Genomic DNA, 19,386 nt, shown 5'->3' with positions numbered 1-19,386 from the left:
CGTTTTGGATCAAAATCTCTTGGGGTCCAAAATGCACATGATCGAAACCTCTAGGAACGACCACCCATGCAATATTATTGTGGAACTGCTACGAAATGCAGCTAAGGATTAAATTCATGTAAGTGCATTGTTTGTCTTTGTATGTCTAATAATTGTTTTTATTCTTTGAATGACAAATGGTACAAATCATTGTTGATATGGTTTATTTTTCCTAACAGGGGACTAGCCTAGCTTAGTAGCTAAAGTCGGTCTACAACGAGGTCGAGGGGCAACAATAAATAAGTAAACAGATAGCCTAAATAATAATGGGCCTTAGAGGAATAAAGGAAAAATGAATATTTGCACTTGTGTGAGAAATGTGGACAAAACAAGTGTCTTTTTTATTCATCGAATAAAAAATAGTCAAATAAATATGAACTAACCCCATACAATATAATATTTACAATATAAGTAGTAACCATGGCAACAAGAAAACGTTTCAATTTTAGAGGCTTTGTGAAAATATCCCTTGTACTACCGCAGTCACCTTTAAGACTGCTAGGAAGTGAAGTAATCTTGATTCAGAACGTTTAATTAAATATGACTGAAAAGGTGGGTGAGCCTCTTTTGATTTTTCTCCCCTTTTATATCGTGTCATTTAATGATAGAAACAGTAAAATAGCCTAGCTTATAGTTTTTGAAATGCATGCACAATGATTATCATGAATTACTCACTTTTCTTGTAATATAAATCTATAAGAAACGAACATAACGGGAACATATGAATAATGATGGGCTACATTGGCCTAAAAGCTTTGCTCATGCAGTGATGTAGTGCCCATCCGGTTATTGAGAGGTCTCTGGGTTGAGACCCAGTATGGCCAAGATTTTTCCCTGCCTGTTATATTAGGCGATCAACAACAAAATCCAGGGATAGTTTAGAAGAGTTGTGTTTTGGGTTTTCAAATGGACAATTGCATAAATTTACTTTTTAATTTAAGGTCAAGTTCTAGTATTAATGCCAGTACAGATTTATCAAATTTGAGAAATTAATTCCTTTAATGATGCTTTACAACTTTAGCTTGGTCAAATAAGGTGTTTTGGGCATAATTTCATTATTTGTAGGTAAACAAAATGTAAAACCATATCTTAAACTGTCATTTTCAATGAAAAATTTAGAAAACCATGCAGCCATGAATACGGGTTTTTTTTCATGTTCGACAAAGAAAGTGTATCCAGATTGCCTACAGTCTCTCAGGTAACAGTAATTTGTATGTTCGTGGCCTTTTCTTTAAAATGATATGAAATTTAGTATAGGTATCAGGATTATATTTTCATATGATTTCAAGTTCAATGCCATGAAAATACCCTATTTTCTTCATAATTCTGCTATAGCCGTAAAGTTTGGGAAAAAGAAAGTTGAAATTGATTATGATAGCATATTAAATTAAATATTGCAAAAAATTCATCACACTTTATTTGTAATAGTTTCTTTTAGTGAGCTTTTTAAAATCACTAAAATTACATCTCGCGAAAATAAAAAAACCCCAACTTTTAAGGACAAATTAAATTGCTAAAATTTGTACTTATACTGTACAGTATTAGTTAATTGTGGGACTTTGCCTTATATACTTAAAGATAACATTTGTTGAGGTGAGCTCTGTAATCTCTGAATACCTATGTTTAAATTTAGAAATATGTATTTATACACAGTTGTACAGGGTTCTCCATGCATATTGAAAGTTTAATTTAACCATGCACAAGTTCATTTCCGTCCATCCTACTTGACTTGCTTTGGATACTGGACTTGACCTACATTTTCCAGATAGCACAATCTGGTTAAAGTTTCTAGGCATGCAGGCTCTCTGATTGGTCTAGATGCCTTTTCCTGAGATGTACCTCAGAGTGAATTCACCTCATATGGGGTTTATTCAGGTTTTCCTTCTTGACCAACCATAGATTTGCCTACAGTTTTTTCGACCAATCAGATTGCGTGTTTTAAAGCATGTGTTGGTGTGAATGTAAACGGCTTGATGAATTTTCATGAAACTTTCAGGACTTATATATCATCACTTGAACCTTATGTGTTTTTTTCTTTTTTGATGACGTCACTTCTGGTCCTGAGATATTGCTGAATTACTGAATTTTAAAGGATCGGGTTGTCCAGAATTTTTCTGAGAAATGGGTGGGTTGAGATAGAAACATGAAACTTTCAGGTATGATAGACCTATGTCTGTAGATATGCCTTTCCCATTTCGCTTTTTCCGGAAACACCGAACGTCAGGGCTCGCTATGGTCCAAAAAAAGTCCTATCGGGGACTTAGAAATTTTTCACACCTTTTCTGCAATATCTTTTTACATGTTAATATTTTGTAAAGACATGTAGAACAAAAGTTGTAAAGAATGTCACTATCCTTCAATGGAAATCAATGATAAAGGGCTGGCCCTATAATTAAGGGCTGAGAGGGGCCAAAAGTTTTTCCTTTATATCTCCAAAAGTATTGAGAATTTGTAATACGGCAAAGAAGCAAAGTTGTTCAAAATGTCAAGCTTAATCTATTGGGGTCGTCAAAATATGTCCAGCTATGCACTTCCGGTCAAACTGGAAGTAGTCAAAAAATGCATATTTTTGCCGTTCTTGACATGCTTTTGGGTAAAAAATGTCACTGGAAGCATAAAATTTAATTCCAGTGAAACCGGAAGTAGTAAAAAATGGCTTTATTTTGCAATAATTAACAATCATAGATTTGGAGGATTTAAACCATTTTTGTACGTCATTACTCATTTTTTTTGAAAAATAAAACTTACTTCCGGTCAAACAGGACGGAAGACCTACTCTTTGCTTTGCAACAAGCTTTGCTCTAGTTGTATGTTATTTTTGATGGAAACAAGAACAAAAATGTCAAAAGTGTTGTAAAATTCCTTATCATTTAATAAAACGGTTATTGATTTTTGAATTCAGTCTACTCGTGACTATTATATGGACCTGGTCAGGTATTGGTTAACCTCAGCCTTCGGCCTCAGTCAACCAATACCTGACCAGGTCCGTATAGTCAGGAGTTTAGACCTCATCAAAAGTCAATAATTGTATAATAGAATCAACCTTGCATTCAATATTTATTATACCCCCGCTTGAAAAGCAGGAGGGTATATAGTAATCGGCATGTCCATCCATCTGTCTGTACGTCCATCTGCTACGCTTTGGGGTACCCATCTCTTATTCGCAACTAGCTCCTCTCATACCACTGAATGAAATTTGTTGAAACTTTCACAGAATCTTTATTACATAAATTGCCATTGTGCACCTCCTATTTTACTTTTTGATCTGACACATAGCTACACTCACCGTCAATAGAAACGCAACACCCTAATTTAAGGGGTGAAAATTATATACGGGATATAACTATGTACCAAAAAAATTAGGAAATCTTTTACTTTGCCAAATCAGTTATTTAACGGTTGAATGATTTTCATTCCATTACCGGAAGTTGATTTTTAGCCCCCTGAACAGAAATCAAAAATTAGCATTTTTAATAAAATTATTGTCTATATTTTGGGTTTTCAAGGTTTTGTACCTGTTAATTATAAGTCTTGTACTAAAAGTCAGGAAAAAATATCCTTCTTTCTCTTCCGGATGTGATGCCTGCATGTATTTCCTCAAAGTAACTGAAAGCACGCATTTTCATTGCTAATGTTGGAAATTTTCAAAATAAAGAAAAGGGAGAGCTACAGATGCAAATATACACTACATAACGACTTTTCGGGCTCATGTGTTTCAAAAGCATGAATGACGGTTCCTTGACCGGAAGTCCAAGGGTTACTACACTACGCCAAGTTAGAGAAAATTCGACCTCAGTATCTGAAAAACAGGCATTTAAAAAAGGACAAGAATATTTATTTCGCTCAGATTAAGACATTGATAAACTTAATGCATGGTAGAATTCGGGCTGCTTATGTTGTACATGGCGGACTAGCACGTTTTAATTGAATGGTCGGAAGGGGGGATGTTTTAGAGTTATGTGTTACTTTATAAGGTTTAAAGATAAGATTAAGAATGAATACATGAATGTAAAAAGTAAATTTACATAACAATGATGCTTCATTTAAACTTTAAATGTTATTTTTAGACCTTAGAAAGTAACACATAACTTTTAAAACATCCCCCCTTCCGACCATTCAATTAATTTTGTACAACATGAGCAGCGTTCTACCATGCACAATCTGAGCGAAATAAATATTCTTGTCCTTTTTTAAATGCCTGTTTTTCAAATGAAACACATGAGTTCGTTATGTAGTTATATTTGCATCTGTACTCTCCCTTTTCTTTATTTTGAAAATTTCCAACATTAGCAATGAAAATGCGTGCTTTCAGTTACTTTGAGGAAATACATGCAGGCATCACATCCGGAAGAGAAAGAAGGATATTTTTTCCTGACTTTTAGTACAAGACGTATAATTAACAGGTACAAAACCTTGAAAACCCAAAATATAGACAATAATTTTATTAAAAATGCTAATTTTTTATTTCTGTTCATGTTCAGGGGGCTAAAAATCAGGAATGAAAATCATTCAACCGTTAAATAACTGATTTGGCAAAGTAAAAGATGTCCTAACTTTTTTGGTACATAGTTATATCCCGTATATAATTTTCACCCCTAAAATTAGGGTGTTGCGTTTCTATTGACGGTGAGTATATTTTGGGTTTCCCATGGCAAAATATTGACACTGCCATTATATTAATATTTATGCCATCTTCAAAGAAGGGAGGGCATATTGCTTTGCTGCTGTCTGTCATTCTGTCGGTCCACTAAGTTTTCGATCATTTTCTTCACATCCGTTGCACACACTGAAATGAAATTTGTTATGCAGATATATCAGATGAATATCTAGTTCAAGTTATGTTTGGGGTACAATAGCGCCATTTTTGACAGAGTTATGCCCCTTGGACTTAGAAAAATTCCAATTATTTGCAGTTTCCATTCATTTTCTTCACATAGGTTGCACATACTGAAATTAATTTTAGTATACAGATTTATCAGATGAATATCTAGGTCAAATTCTGTTTTGGGTACTATTGCGCCATTTTTGACAGATTGATAACCTTTTGGACTTGGAAAAATTCCAATTGGGGGGAGGGGGGCATAAGTGTTTTACAAACATCTCTTGTTTTGTCTTATTTTTATTTTAGAGTTACTTCCCTTTGCCCATCTGAGTTGTTTACATACAGTATATGAGCAAAACATGTATTTTATAATCATATGGGGGGGGGGGGGGGCTGTCGTTTAGTGAGGTCAGTGCTCACAGTACCTCTAGTTTATTGATGATGTCTTCTGGACATTTTTTTTATGCTGGATTTGACCTATGATATGAAGATGAGTGACCAGATTTAAGTTATTGGAGTAGAATTATTTCTAAGAAATTATATGTTCTATTAAAAAAAAAAAAACTTGCAAAAGATGATGCATCAAGAGATGCTCACTTCCAATGTTTCTTCAGATGCTGAATTTGATATTCATTTTCCAGATAAATGACCTTGTGGAGTTTTTGGAGCATGTTCTTTCTTTTTCCACTGTAACCTCAAGCCTTACATAGACCAAACTATTATGAGTGATGCATCAAAGAATCAACACTCTTAGACATATTTCTCTGATTTTAGTTTTTCAGAGTTCTTTCAGTTTTTAGGTCACCTGAGTAACTCAGGTGACCTATTGCTATCCATTTTCGTCCGTCTTCGTCTGTCGTGCGTCGTGTGTTAACATTTGAACATTTTCAGCTTCTTCTCTTAAACCACTTAACCAATTTCAACCAAATTTGGTATACAGCATCTATGGGTGAAGGGGAACAAAAATTGTGAATTTTATGGTCCCCGCCCCCCTGAGGGGTGGGGCCAATACCACTAAAATTATTGCAATCGTTTAAAATCTTCTTCTTTCCTCCTGGACATCAAGCAGGCAAACTGTTGGCATGAATGTTTTTTATGAGCATTGAGTCCTCTACCAAAATTGAAATTCATGGCCCCAGGGTCAGGGGTTCTAGTGCTAGGACGGGGCTATATAGATTATATAGTGAAAATGCATGATTTCTTTGAAAATCTTCTTCTCTGCTCCTGGGTATTAAGTAAACTAACTAAGTACATAGTATATGATGAACAAGAGTGCCTCTTCCAAAATTGTGAATTTTATGGCCCCAGGGTCAGGGGTTCTGGTGTTAGGGCGGGGCTCTATTGTTTATATAGTGAAAATGCATTTATTCTTTGAAAATCTTCTTCTCTGCATCCTGGGTATTAAGGTAAAGTTTCTGACTAGATGGAATATTCAAAGTACAATTGTTGATATGTCTTATATATTTATATGTAAGAGATTTAAAAGAGCATATTTTTCTTTCCTCATCACAATTATACAACTTTAAATAGAAATGGTAAACTGCGTTTGAAAACTAGCAGGGACTATATTTTTGGCGGAATGGTGGCGTATGAAAATATCTTCTTTTCTGCCTCTCAAAATTATTATAGAACATTACTTAATATTTTTACGCAATCAAAGACTTGATGAAATTTTCAAATGTAAGTTAAACTAATAATAAGGGACTAAAGTTTCAAATATATCAAATAAATAAGATTTTTTACACATACTAGAACTATGTTGGCTTTTAAATGCATTAAATCTAAGTACAGATTTGAGCCAAAAATCCCTAAAGTGTTATTTCTCTCTTAGGATCAAAACTTTTAGTTTTTGTATCATTTTGTACCTTTATGTGACAACTTTACTATTTGTGAAAATTGGGAAAAGTTAAATATAGGAAGCATATAAAACTAACTAAAAAATCCTAAAAATTTAAGAAAAGTAGCGGCAAATATCCATTTTATTAAAATCATCCATGTCAATTTGGTAATATTATCATGTAGGCCCTATATATAGAAATACATTAAATCTTTTGAATTAATGCAGTAATTTTTTATTCTTAATGTCCAGGAAAAAGGTAATAACCTTGACCTGACCTTGCCTCTAATATTAAACGGTCAAATTTAACCTCACTGATACCATCACTTAGTGATATTGTCCTCTTGATTCTGTGAAAATTTCATTAATTTTTAAATACAAGAAATGTGAGAAGAATCCTACCTTAAATAAACTAACTAAGTACATAGTTATGATGAGCAAGAATGCCTCTTCCAAAAGTGTGAATTTTGTAGCCCCAGGGTCAGGGGTTCTGGTGTTAGGGCGGGGCCCTATTGATTATTTAGTGAAAATGCATTAATTTTTTGAAAACCTTCTTCTCTCCTCCAGGGTAGTAAATAAACTATGAAAGTACATAATTATGGTTGAGCAAGTGTGCTTCTTCCAAAATTGTGAATTTTATGGCCCCGGGGTCATGGGTTCTGGTGTTAGGGCAGGGCTCTATTGATCATATAGTGAAAATGCATTAATTGTTTGAAAATCTTCTTCTCTGCTCCTGGGTATTAAATAAACTATGTAAGTAAATAGTTATGATAAGCAAGAGTGCCGCTTCCAAAATTGTGAATTTTATGGCCCCAGGGTCAGGGGTTCTGGTGTTAGGGCAGGGCTCTATTGATCATATAGTGAAAATGCATTAATTCTTTGAAAATCTTCTTCTCTGCTCCTGGGTATTTATAAACTAACTAAGTGTTATGATAAGCAAACGTGCCTCTTCCAAAATTGTGAATTTTTTGGCCTCTGTGTCAGAGGTTCTGGTGTTAGGGCAGGGCTCTATTGATTATATAGTGAAAATACATTAATTCTTTGAAAATCTTTCCTTTGCTCCTGGGTTTTATGCCAATGATCCAATAATTAATATATATTTATGTCGAAGAAAGGTGCATCTAGCAAAATGGTTAATCTCATGCCCCCTGGGCGAGAGGTGTCGTGGGGGGGGGGTACATAGTCTGAAAATAAATTAATGCTTTTAAATCTGCTCTTTGGTATTAATCAACCATTTTATGATAAAATTTGCAAAATTTTGAAATATGTGGCCCCAAGGTCAGTGGTTCCTTTGGGATGATGTGCACAACTGGTTATAAAGTGGAAGTGCATTTTCTCTTTGTTACTCTGATCTACCTTTGGGTATTAAGTAAACAGAGCATGCTAAGTCTATAATTATGATAAGCAATGGTGCCTCTTTCAAAATTGTGAATTGCGGATTTCATGGCCTCTGGTTTAAAACACAAACCAAATATAATTGTTTGAAAGTTGTGACACAATACTCAGGTGACCTATAAGGCCCGTGGGCCTCTTGTCTTTTGAGTCTATTGTTCCCCAAAAGAGACATGTTCTTAAAAAGACTAGAGCTATCTGCACTGTAAAAGTTAATAAGAATATGAGTTCTTTTTGTTCTGTTAATGTAGACACTAATTTACTTTTCAATTCAGTTCTTCCTCAACCCACACAGTGCCTTATTCAACTGCTGATCTTGTCTATGGCGTTGAAACCAGTCAGTCTGACATAGTTGAAGGGAGATGCAACAGTTTTGTTGATGTAGCTGGAAGAGAATCAAGAGTCTCATCTTGTGAACTGAAAGAATCGGATTACAGACATTCCAGTGGCAGAGGAAGACGTGGAAAATCTGTATCTATTGAAAAAGGTAGGCCATTCCGTAGAATATAAATGGTTCCTAAAATATGTGTAATAAAAATAATTTCATGCATTCCCTTTTTAGCTCACCTGAGCCGAAGGCTCAAGTGAGCTTTTCTGATCACATTTTGTCCGTCGTCCGTCCGTCTGTTGTCTGTCCGTCTGTAATTTTCACATACTTCTTCTCAAGAACCACTGGGCCAATTTTGACCAAACTTGCTACAGAGCATCCTTGGGTAAAGGGGAATTTAAATTGTTAAAATGAAGGGACATATCCCCTCGCAAGGGGAGATAATCAAGAAAAGACAAAAATAGGGTTCTTCTCAAGAACCACTGGGCCAGTAAAGCTGAAACTTATGTGGAAGCATCCTGGGGTAGTGTAGATTCTAAATTGTTCAAATCATGACCCCCGGGGGAAGGGCGGGGCCACAATGGGGAATCAAAGTTTTACATAGAAATATATAGGAAAAATCTTTGAAAATCTTCTTCTCAAGAACCACTGGGCCAGAAAAGCTGAAACTTATATGGAAGCATCCTGGTATAGTGTAGATTCTAAATTGTTCAAATCATGACCCCCAGGGGAAGGGCGGGGCCACAATGGGGAATCAAAGTTTTACATAGAAATATGTAGGAAAAATCTTTGAAAATCTTCTTCTCAAGAACCACTGGGCCAGAAAAGCTGAAACTTATGTGGAAGTTGGTATAGTTAGATTCTAAATTGTTCAAATCATGACCCCCAGGGAAAGGGCGGGGCCACAATGGGGAATCAAAGTTTTACATAGAATCATATAGGAAAAATCTTTGAAAATCTTCTTCTCAAGAACCACTGCGCCAGAAAAGCTGAAACTTATGTGGAAGCATCCTGGTATAATGTAGATTCTAAATTGTTCAAATCATGACCCCCAGGGAAAGGGCGGGGCCACAATGGGGTATCAAATTTTTACATAGAAATATATAGGAAAAATCTTTGAAAATCTTCTTCTCAAGAACCACTGCGCCAGAAAAGCTGAAACTTATGTGGAAGCATCCTGGTATAATGTAGATTCTAAATTGTTCAAATCATGACCCCCAGGGAAAGGGCGGGGCCACAATGGGGTATCAAATTTTTACATAGAAATATATAGGAAAAATCTCTGAAAATCTTCTTCTCAAGAACCACTGCGCCAGAAAAGCTGAAACTTATGTGGAAGCATCCTGGTATAATGTAGATTCTAAATTGTTCAAATAATGACCCCCGGGGGATGGGTGGGGCCACAATGGGGAATCAAAGTTTTATATAGAAATATATAGGAAAAATCTTTGAAAATCTTCTTCTCAAGAACCACTGGGCCAAAAAAGTGAAGCTTATGTGGAAGCATTCTGGGGTAGTGTAAATTCTAAATTGTAGGAATCATGACCCCCGGGGGAAGGGCGGGGCCATTATAGGGAATCAAAGTTTTATATAGAAATATATAGGAAAAATCTTTGAAAATCTTCTTCTCGGGAACCACTGGGCCAAAAAGCTGAAACATATGTGCCCATGGAAGGATCATGTGGTAGTGTAGATTTCAAAATGTCTAAATTATGATCAGTGGGGTAGGGTGGGGATGCATTATGTATAACAAGGGTGAAATCTGGTAAAGAACAGAATGGTCAAAGCTTCTCAGGTGAGCGATGTGGCCCATGGGCCTCTTGTTAGCTTACCTGAGCCGATGGCTCAAGTGAGCTTTTTTGATCAAAATTTGTTTGTTGTCTTTTGTTGTTGTCATTGGCATCGTTGATGAAACTCATGTAGAAGCATCCTCAGGTAGTGAAGATTCAAGTTTGTTCAAATCATGACCCCAAGGGTTAGGATGGGGCCACAATGGGGGGTAAAAGTGAAACATAGGAATACATAGGGAAAATCGTTGAAAATCTTCTTCTCAAGAACAACTAGGCAAGGAAAGATGAAACTCATATGGAAGCATCCTCAGATAGTGTAGATTAAAGTTTTTGTTCAGATCAAGACCCCCAGGGGTGGGCTGAGGCCAAAATGGGGTATCAAAGTTTAACAGGAATACATAAGAAAAATGTTCTCAAGAACAGCAAAGCCATGGTTCATTGATGAAACTCATATAGATGCATCCTCAGGTAGCATAGATTCAAGTTTGTTCAAATCATGACCCCCAGGGGGTAGGGTGGGCCCAAATGGGGTATCAAAGTTTAACATGGGAATACAAAGGAAAAATCTCTTAAATCTTCTTCTCAAGAACGGTAAAGCCATGATTGTTCATAGCTATATGTCAGCATCCTCTGGTAGTGTAAATTCAATCATTTTGTTCAAAGCATGACCCCAGGGGGTTTGATGGGGCCAAGAACAACAAAGCCATGATTGAACATCAAAATAAAAGCACCAAAAAAAAAGATTTGAGTTTGTTCAAATCCCCCCCCCCATCCAAACCACTTTTTTTATAATGTAAACTTTTTATGCGCTAGGATCCATAGATCTGGGGCGTATATTGTTTTTGTCCTGTCTGTCTGTGTGTTTGTCTTCAAACTTGAACCTTCTCTATAACTTTTGAACAATGAAAGATAGAGACTTCATATTTGGTATGTGTTCTCCACTAATTAAGCTCTTCCAAATGACACCAAGGCCAATAACCTTGTGACCTTGACTGTGACCTATATACTAAAAATAGCTTTTTGTCTGCAAATTTTAACCTTCACCATTACTTTTAACCATGAAAGATAGAGACTTCATATTTGGTATGCATACTCCATGAATTAAGTTCTCTCAAATGTTACCAAGGTCATTGACCTTGTGATGTTGACTGTGACCTACATACTATAAAAATAGCTTTTTTGAATCTTCACCATAACTTTTGAACCATGAAAGTTAGAGACTTCATATTTGGTATGCATACTTAACTAATTAAGCTAAAAATTGCTTTTTTCAAACTTTGTTGCCGCCAGGCGCATAGTGTTTTACAAACACATCTTGTCAATCCTGAATTGATTTTTGTTTTTACCTAGTTAGTTGCTCATGTGAGCGATGTGGCCAATGGGCCTCTTGTTCATGATTTTTTCAAGATCATAACACTATTTTTACGTTTGTTCATAAATATATGGCACATTACTGGCCTAATTTCAAATATGACTGCTGCTAATTTTTATAACCCCGCTTGAAAAGTTGGAGGGTACATAGTTATTGTGATGTCCATCCGTTCATTTGTCTGTCTGTACATGCTTCCATCTATACGTCCGTTTGTTAAGCTTTGGGGTACCCATCTCTTATCCGCAACTCTTTTCATACACTGAATGAAATTTGATGAGACTTTCACATAATTTTTATTACATATTGCCATTGTGCACCTCCTTTTTTACATTTTGATGGGAGACATATTTTGGGTTTTCCATAGCAAAACATGGACTCTGCCATCATAGTTACATGGGAGGTGGAGGGTGTCATGTAATGAGCTCATTGCTCACAGTATCTAGTTTCAATTAAAGCGACAGTATGGCGCATCTCTTCAAAAACAGACTTGTTAAAATTTTCTGATAGGATTTGGTATTTTTTTTCATACTCATAAATGTATACACTTTCAGTAAATTACAATTTAATAAGTAAATAATTCTGATTATTTCATTAAATTTAATAATTATTTATGGTACATAAATATATACATCGCAACTTGTTCGAGGTTCCACATTCCAGGCTATACACACATGCTTATAGTTTTCATAAACAAAACAACATGGTAAGAGAAGGAAGCCCGGTAGGCCTGCTATATTGACAAAGTCGCCCAAAACGAAAAACAAAACCAAAAATAGGGCTTGAAATTAAAAAGCAACTTTCCTGATAAAATTTAGTTGGGAGATTAATATAATCATTGGATGAAGAAGAAACGGGATCTCGGCGACATTCATGTGGGGCTCGCGAAGGTTCTACCCTACAGGGTTGTTGATACATGTACATGCTATCATTTCTCATATCTCCATGGCTTTCAAAGAAAAAAAATCAGTATAAACTCAACATAAAAATGCACTTATGACATATAAGATTATTGCCATTTTAAGTGCAAATTGTGTTGGAACTACAGAAACATATTTTGTTTGACATTTTGCCGCGATGACGTGTGATTTGGTGGATTTTCCTTTCCTGCACCCCAAAACACAAAACGTCAACATTTGTACTTAAGGTCAAGATCTAGTAAATAACTTGAGACTAATTTTTTGGTGCTAGATCCATTATGACGTCATAATCAATTTCAACTTTCTTTTTCCCGTACTTTAAAATGTTATGGTGTTTTCATGTCATTCAATTTGAAATCATATGAAAAGTAAACCGGATACCTATATTAAATTTTATATTGATTTAAAGAAGAGGCCATGAACATACTAATTACCGTTTTCTGAGAGACTGTAGGCAATCTGGATACATTTCCTTTGCCGAATACTTAAAAAACTCCCATATTCATGACTGGTTTTCTTAATTTTTCAATGAAAATGACAGATTAAAATGCAGTATTTCATCTTTTTTACCTACAAATTATGCCCCGAAACACCTTATTTGACCAAGCTAAAGTTGTAAAGCATTAATAAAGGAATTCATTTCTAAAGTTTGATAAATCTGTAAATTTACCTTGACCTTAATCATTGTATGCACGTTAACTATTATTAATTTACCGCCATTATTCCATTATAATTGTAAACCCTACCTTGTATGCACGTGCCATTTTAGAATTCACGTGGTACAAGTAAACAGATCTAAGTTGTACGACCCTTGATTTTCTGGCAGATTCTAATTAAGTTAATTTTGTATGAGGAGAATATATTAAATGCTTATTTCAACTTTTTACCTTATTCCTGAATGATATATTGGGTAAATTTGAATGAAAAAGCACATGATTTGCAGCCGTATTGCCACTTTAAGTTATATTTGTTTTACATAATATGCTTGTACAGTGCCTTAGAGTTTAATATATAGGGCACTTTTGAAATGTTTAATAAAAATAATAAATAAGCGTGTTTGCTTTAAACATGTTTTATACTGTATCTTGTTTTATATTTGTTCTCTTTAAATATCTTTTCAGTTAATTTCTGCAAGGAAACTGATGATAATTTTGGACCCCCTCAATTTTTTCCTCCAACGAAACATATCCAATGTAGACCAAATGCAGTTAGGAGCAATATTAGAGGAGATCCTATGTACAGTATGAGGACAAACAGTCTGGCTTCAGGTATCTCTAAAATCAAGGTTTCATATTCTATTCAAAGGGCTCTATGCAAAATACAGTAAAACTCGTTTAGTACGAACAGGAATATAGCGAATTCACGGATGTAGTGAAGTTTTTCAGGGTCCTCAGCATATCTTTGCCTCATACTCAATCGTCTTCCCCCGTTATGAGATAACAGCACATGCTACACAGAATTGTCCTCAAGCGGATATGTGGCAATCATCCAATTATAGAAACGCCAAGACCCGTGTTTTTATTGCAGTTTTTCAGATCCCTTTGTGTTTATACTGGTATAATTAATTGAATTGAAACTGACATGATAACATGGAAATTAGCTCGAAATCAAGTTTAAAATATTTATTTGCTTTAAGAATTTAATTTTTAAAAACTTACGACATGCATATTAAAAAAATTAGGTCATCAAAATCATTTACATTTATTATAATAATCTCTGAAAAATTACATTTACACGTGACACCACAATTAAGTTCAGGCCATGTAAAAATAATTTTTTAAAAAGTAAATTACTTTAATTTTTTACTCGTGAAAGATTCACAGATTGTCTCAAGCTTCTGTTTGAACGGACTGGTGTGCGTTGATCAGCCACCTCACATGACTTGACCTCAGTGTTGATAATCACAGATGTATGTATACCGTTTGTGTTGATGGAGTCTGACTTCATTCCCCCTTTTAAAAGAGTTTATTTGAAGTTGATGTATGTAACCCTCAAGAATTATTTCATGATAATTCATAATTTTGTGAGCTGGTGAGAACGTACCGCATACGTACATGTATAATGTTCCGAGTCATTTTTTTGTTTTTGTTCTCTGAAAAAATTGTATATTCATAAGGCAGACAAATTTTAGCAAAATAATAGTATTTTTTTCTCATATATTTAGTGCAGGTTACAATATATATTTTTGGCATTCAAAGAACCCAGGTAATTTTTTACCCGTGGATCAAACTGATGTTATGATTCCGCGGAATTATGACTCCATGGAAATAACTACGTCTACAATATTAGGTAATATTATTGATGGAAAACTTGCATATTGCGAACTCGCTGTATATAGTTACCAGTATACAAATTCATTATATGGATATAATGAATTACGGATATAGGGAATTAAATTCACAGGTCCCACAGACTTCATTATAATCTAGTTTTACTGTACCAGTAAGTCTGTCTATAATCCAGTGATAAGTTTGGCCATCTTTGACCCATTTTCACTTAAGGACATCGTAGTATGAATTTTGTCTTTTCCCCTAACGTTGAAGAATTCCAATAATTAAAGGAACTGTGTGATGCATGTTTAAATGTCTATACATGCTGTTGTATACTACTACTGAAACAAATTTTGATAAACAAAACATCTGGAATATGAGTTGCGTCAAGTGAAAAGGGACCATTGTGACCAAATTTTCGAAAATTGGTTTTTCACCGTTTCTGAAAAAGCAGTTTTTCTGAATATTTTGATACCAAATGTTTTGTTATATACCTTTTAAATTCTTATTAAAACTCGATATGAAAACAATGCAATGCTTACAAGATAACCCTGTAAAATGTTGAATAATGTCGCATAACGTCAATGATAACTGGAGGATCATTACTAAATCACCCTTTTGTATTAGTTAGAAATTATTTGTTTTAGATGTAATTTCAAGTTTTTTCAATATGTATTTCTCCAAATATTAGCATTTTTATGATTGTATACATTGTACGAGGGTTATCTGGTGAAATCATGGACAAGTTGTCTATAGTGAAAAATAATTATCACTATGTTCTAAAATTTTCACTACTCTTCAGAACAAATTTCATCAATATGCACAGCAAATTTCAAATAAATATTTGCATAAATAAACAAATTATGACATTTTATGTTATGTACTGTATCGTCTTATGACGCACAGATTATAGCGTCAAAGTGTCTAAAACAGCGTCACGTTTCCTCTTTGCTAGAAAGAAAGTTAGATAAGTCCCACTTCAATTTAAGAATTTCATTAATACACATACTTAAGTTTCTCTTCATTCCTCCATAAACAGTTGATGAACCAGTCTGAAATGCACAATGCGATTTTTTGAAGATTTATTCGTGAGTTACAGACAGTATTCTCACTGACATTAAACTAAGTTGTAAACCAAGTATTATACGCGTGCGATAAATATCCGCGAGTTCCGCGAGTAACCTCTTCTCGCGGATATTTATCGTCGCGAACCAGTTGTTCATTTTCCCATGTTATGATTAGAGTTATTTGCCCTTTTTGAATACCGATCCCGAGTTAGAGATAGCCTGGTCAATTACGACTAATTATGGCCCAGTCCTGTTCCATCCCAACCGTTTATAATAATTGCCCTTTGGCTATGTAGATCTTGTAAAGCGTCAATTACCAAATTAGCATGAAGTACATTTACACCTGAGAGTTTAAAATCAACTTTAATCTCTCTCGATTTTTTTCCCGATTTTCATTCTAGCGTCATGAATAATGCGTAAGAAGTATACTCATGGTAACATTTTATCTACTTTAGGTGTGGATATAAGATTTTAAATGGACGCAATGCACAGAATGTCTTGAATGATAATACGTAAGCAGTACTCACGATAGCATTTTACCTAGTTTATGGGTGGATATAAAATTTTAATTTGATACAAAAAAATACTTGTGGAAATAAAAAAAATGACCATTTGTTTAGTTCTCTAGCGGATTAGTTCTCTAGCGGTCATTTGCGAATAAAAAATGACGTGTATAATAATTGGTTTACAGTAATTAGGCAATTAATCTGATATCCACGTTCGACAGTGAAAGCGTCTTTCGTTATTACCGTTCAAAGTATTGTTATTTCTTTTTTGCTATAATCAGCAAACCCACCTCCACAAAAACAAACCCAGAAGGCAGTACCTTCATGTATTTTTAATGGAATGATACAGTTGTACTTCCCTGAATTAATGATTTTTTAGGGAATAGGTGAGGTGCAATTTTCATGCATTGCTATTTTTTACCTTTCAATTATTTCACACTTATTTAAAAACGATGTCCTTCTATTTTATTTCAGTTGAAATTTATATTGAAATGTAGAAAATCTGCATATTCAAAATAGAACATGAATTTTATTTAGCTTATTCTTTTTCTTAGATGTTATCTTGTAAAATGAAAGTAATTTTTTTAAGATTGAGTCCATAAAAATATCCTTATATAGTTACTGATATGATTGAGATTGACCTGTGAAGCTTGTATATTTTTCTTGTACTTTTGATATGTAAGCCCAACTATCATACTCATATTTACAATAATTCAAGCAAAACAATGATTAAATTTGGTTCCTTCACATTTTTAGGTCACCTTAGTCACTCAGGTGACCTATTGCTATCCATTTTCATCTGTTGTTGTGTGTCGTGTGTTAAGGTAGCTGGTCTGTACTTTCAAAATTTTCTGTCAAACTGATAATTTTTTAATTTGAATACCTTGAATAAGTCAAACTCACTCAAACACTAATAAAAGACATATCTTTGCAGGTTACCTTTCATACAACAAACCTCTAAAAATTCAACAGCCAAAATTGAATATAAAAAAAGTCTTTCAGAAAAAAAAATCTAAAAATATCATTGTTTTTAATAATTCTCAAAATCTAAACTGTTTATGTGCCAATTTTTTCTTTAAAACTATTAAGAATTATATTTCAGGTTAACAAAAACAGTTACGTGTTAGGATGGCCCTCCTCTATTGGGGGAGGGGGGTACATAGTTTGAAAATATATTAATGCCCAGGGTCCGTGGTTCCTTTGGGGTGGGGTGCACAACTGGTTATAAAGTGGAAGTGCATTTTCTTTTTGTTACTCTGATCTACCTCTGGGTATTAAGTAAAAAGAGTAGGCATGCTAAGTTTATAACTATGATAAGCAATGGTTCCTCTTTCAAAATTGTGAATTTCATGGCCTCTGGTTTAAAACATGAACCAAATTCAATTGTTTGAAAGTTGTTACACTATACTCAGGTGACCTATAAGGCCAGTGGGCCTCTTGTTTTCTATTCTAATTTTGGCATTAAAGTTGACTGTTCAGATTTAAATTCTTATATAGAGACAAATTCATGGACGGGTTCATTGCTGGGATATACATCTGTCTTTTAAAAGCAGAATTTTCAAGATTGAGCCCATTAAGTGCCGAGTATAGAACTACCTTAAGTCAAAAAATGTAAATATTGTTGTAAAAATGTTCATGGAAGAAATTTAAATTAACATGAAAGAAGTGCAACTTGTTTTCTTTGTGAAGTATATAACAGAATATTGCCAATTTATGTATTTAAAAAATTTCAATAAAATAAAAAAAATCCTACCTAATAAGCTACCAATCCTATTTTATCTCAGTATGTAACAGAAAAGGAACATTTTTTTGTTTGGCATTATACTTAAACAACTTTTTCTAGACTTCATTTAATATCAACCAAAAGGAAATTTAAACTATGATGTAATCTCATCTGCTTTTTGAAGTGATCAAAGAAGAAAGTTGTGGTGTATGGATAACAGCTGCAGTATCATGTCAATGTATTCTAATATGATAAAAGGATTTATAAATGCTTTGAAACTGTGCAGCTAGTAATTAAGATACCATTTATTGATACAGTTCTTTATGAATTTAAATGCTACATGGTTGATTAAATTCTCATCAAGTATTAAATTTCAACAAATGGCACTAGAAGACATATTTATATGTTGAGTATTTATTTTGTAAGACATAACAATTAAATCTTTTTTAGGATCAAACAATGTGAAGGCTCTCCTTCAGATTTAAAATAGGAATAGAAACATTTCATTGTATGCTGTTCATCATATGTTTAAGTGTTAATGTATATGATGGCCAATTTTAGTATTGTGCTGAGGGATTTAGAGGAACAAGATGAGTTTCATCTGCCTAGAATCAATGCTAGTGTTATTAAACACCTTTTATGGTACAAATCACACACAAGTGAGTTAAAATTTCTATTGTTCTGCTAATTTTGAAAGCCATTATGACTCTTGGAGGTTAAACTTTTAGGGTGTCAAAGATGATTTTTAAGGATCAAAATGCATTCTGGTTCTGCTTTTGGTAGTAATGCTTGCTATACATTGAAACACATACAGTTTTATATTGTATGTGCTTTTAGATTTTGAACAAGCACTCTACTAAGTTAACCCAGATTATTTGTGTTTGCATGATGAAGTATTATTTTAAAAGTCAACATGAACATGTACATGACTGTACTTGTGTATTTGTAGAGAAAGTTTCCTCAGTTGTGAAAATTAATTGTAGGGATTGATTTCAAACTCTTGACTCATCAATAATAGATGATGCCAATAAGTTGAATAACTGTTGATTTACAGATAATTCATGATTTTCCAAGAATGTTTTTTCCATGCAGCTGTTTAAAATTCTCTCTATCTCAAACTTGGAACATGGAGAGATTGCATAAATAAAGGGTGAATACCAACATTTTTTCAACTTGACCTATTAATAAAGTCAAGGTTAATCTTTTACCTGAAAAAATAGTCCAGGTCATTACTTGAGAAGTGTTTGCCAAAGGAAAGACAACATTTAAGACTAAATGCCTTATATATACATCAAAATGTTAGACCTTGACCCCTTGCTTCAT

General features: G+C 34.1%; 1 protein-coding gene across 1 annotated transcript in view; it reads left to right on the top strand.

The window, feature by feature from the left end:
- The first annotated feature begins 13 nt into the window (after positions 1 to 13).
- LOC134230747 (uncharacterized) overlaps positions 14 to 19,386 on the top strand; it is a 32,695-nt gene continuing 13,322 nt past the window's right edge. The window contains exons 1-3 of the mRNA XM_062712586.1: positions 14 to 118; positions 8,366 to 8,577; positions 13,619 to 13,765. Coding sequence (XP_062568570.1) covers positions 96 to 118; positions 8,366 to 8,577; positions 13,619 to 13,765 — 382 coding nt within the window. The 5' untranslated portion in view covers positions 14 to 95. The remainder of the gene's footprint in view (positions 119 to 8,365; positions 8,578 to 13,618; positions 13,766 to 19,386) is intronic.

The sequence above is a fragment of the Saccostrea cucullata genome, unplaced genomic scaffold (assembly GCF_032062105.1).
Source record: "Saccostrea cucullata isolate Sc308-1 unplaced genomic scaffold, CSIRO_AGI_Scuc_v1 ctg520, whole genome shotgun sequence".
In the NCBI taxonomy this organism is placed as follows: Eukaryota; Metazoa; Mollusca; class Bivalvia; order Ostreida; family Ostreidae; genus Saccostrea; species Saccostrea cuccullata.
Note: the sequence above shows the minus strand (reverse complement) of the source record. Positions and strands in the feature narration are given on the sequence as shown.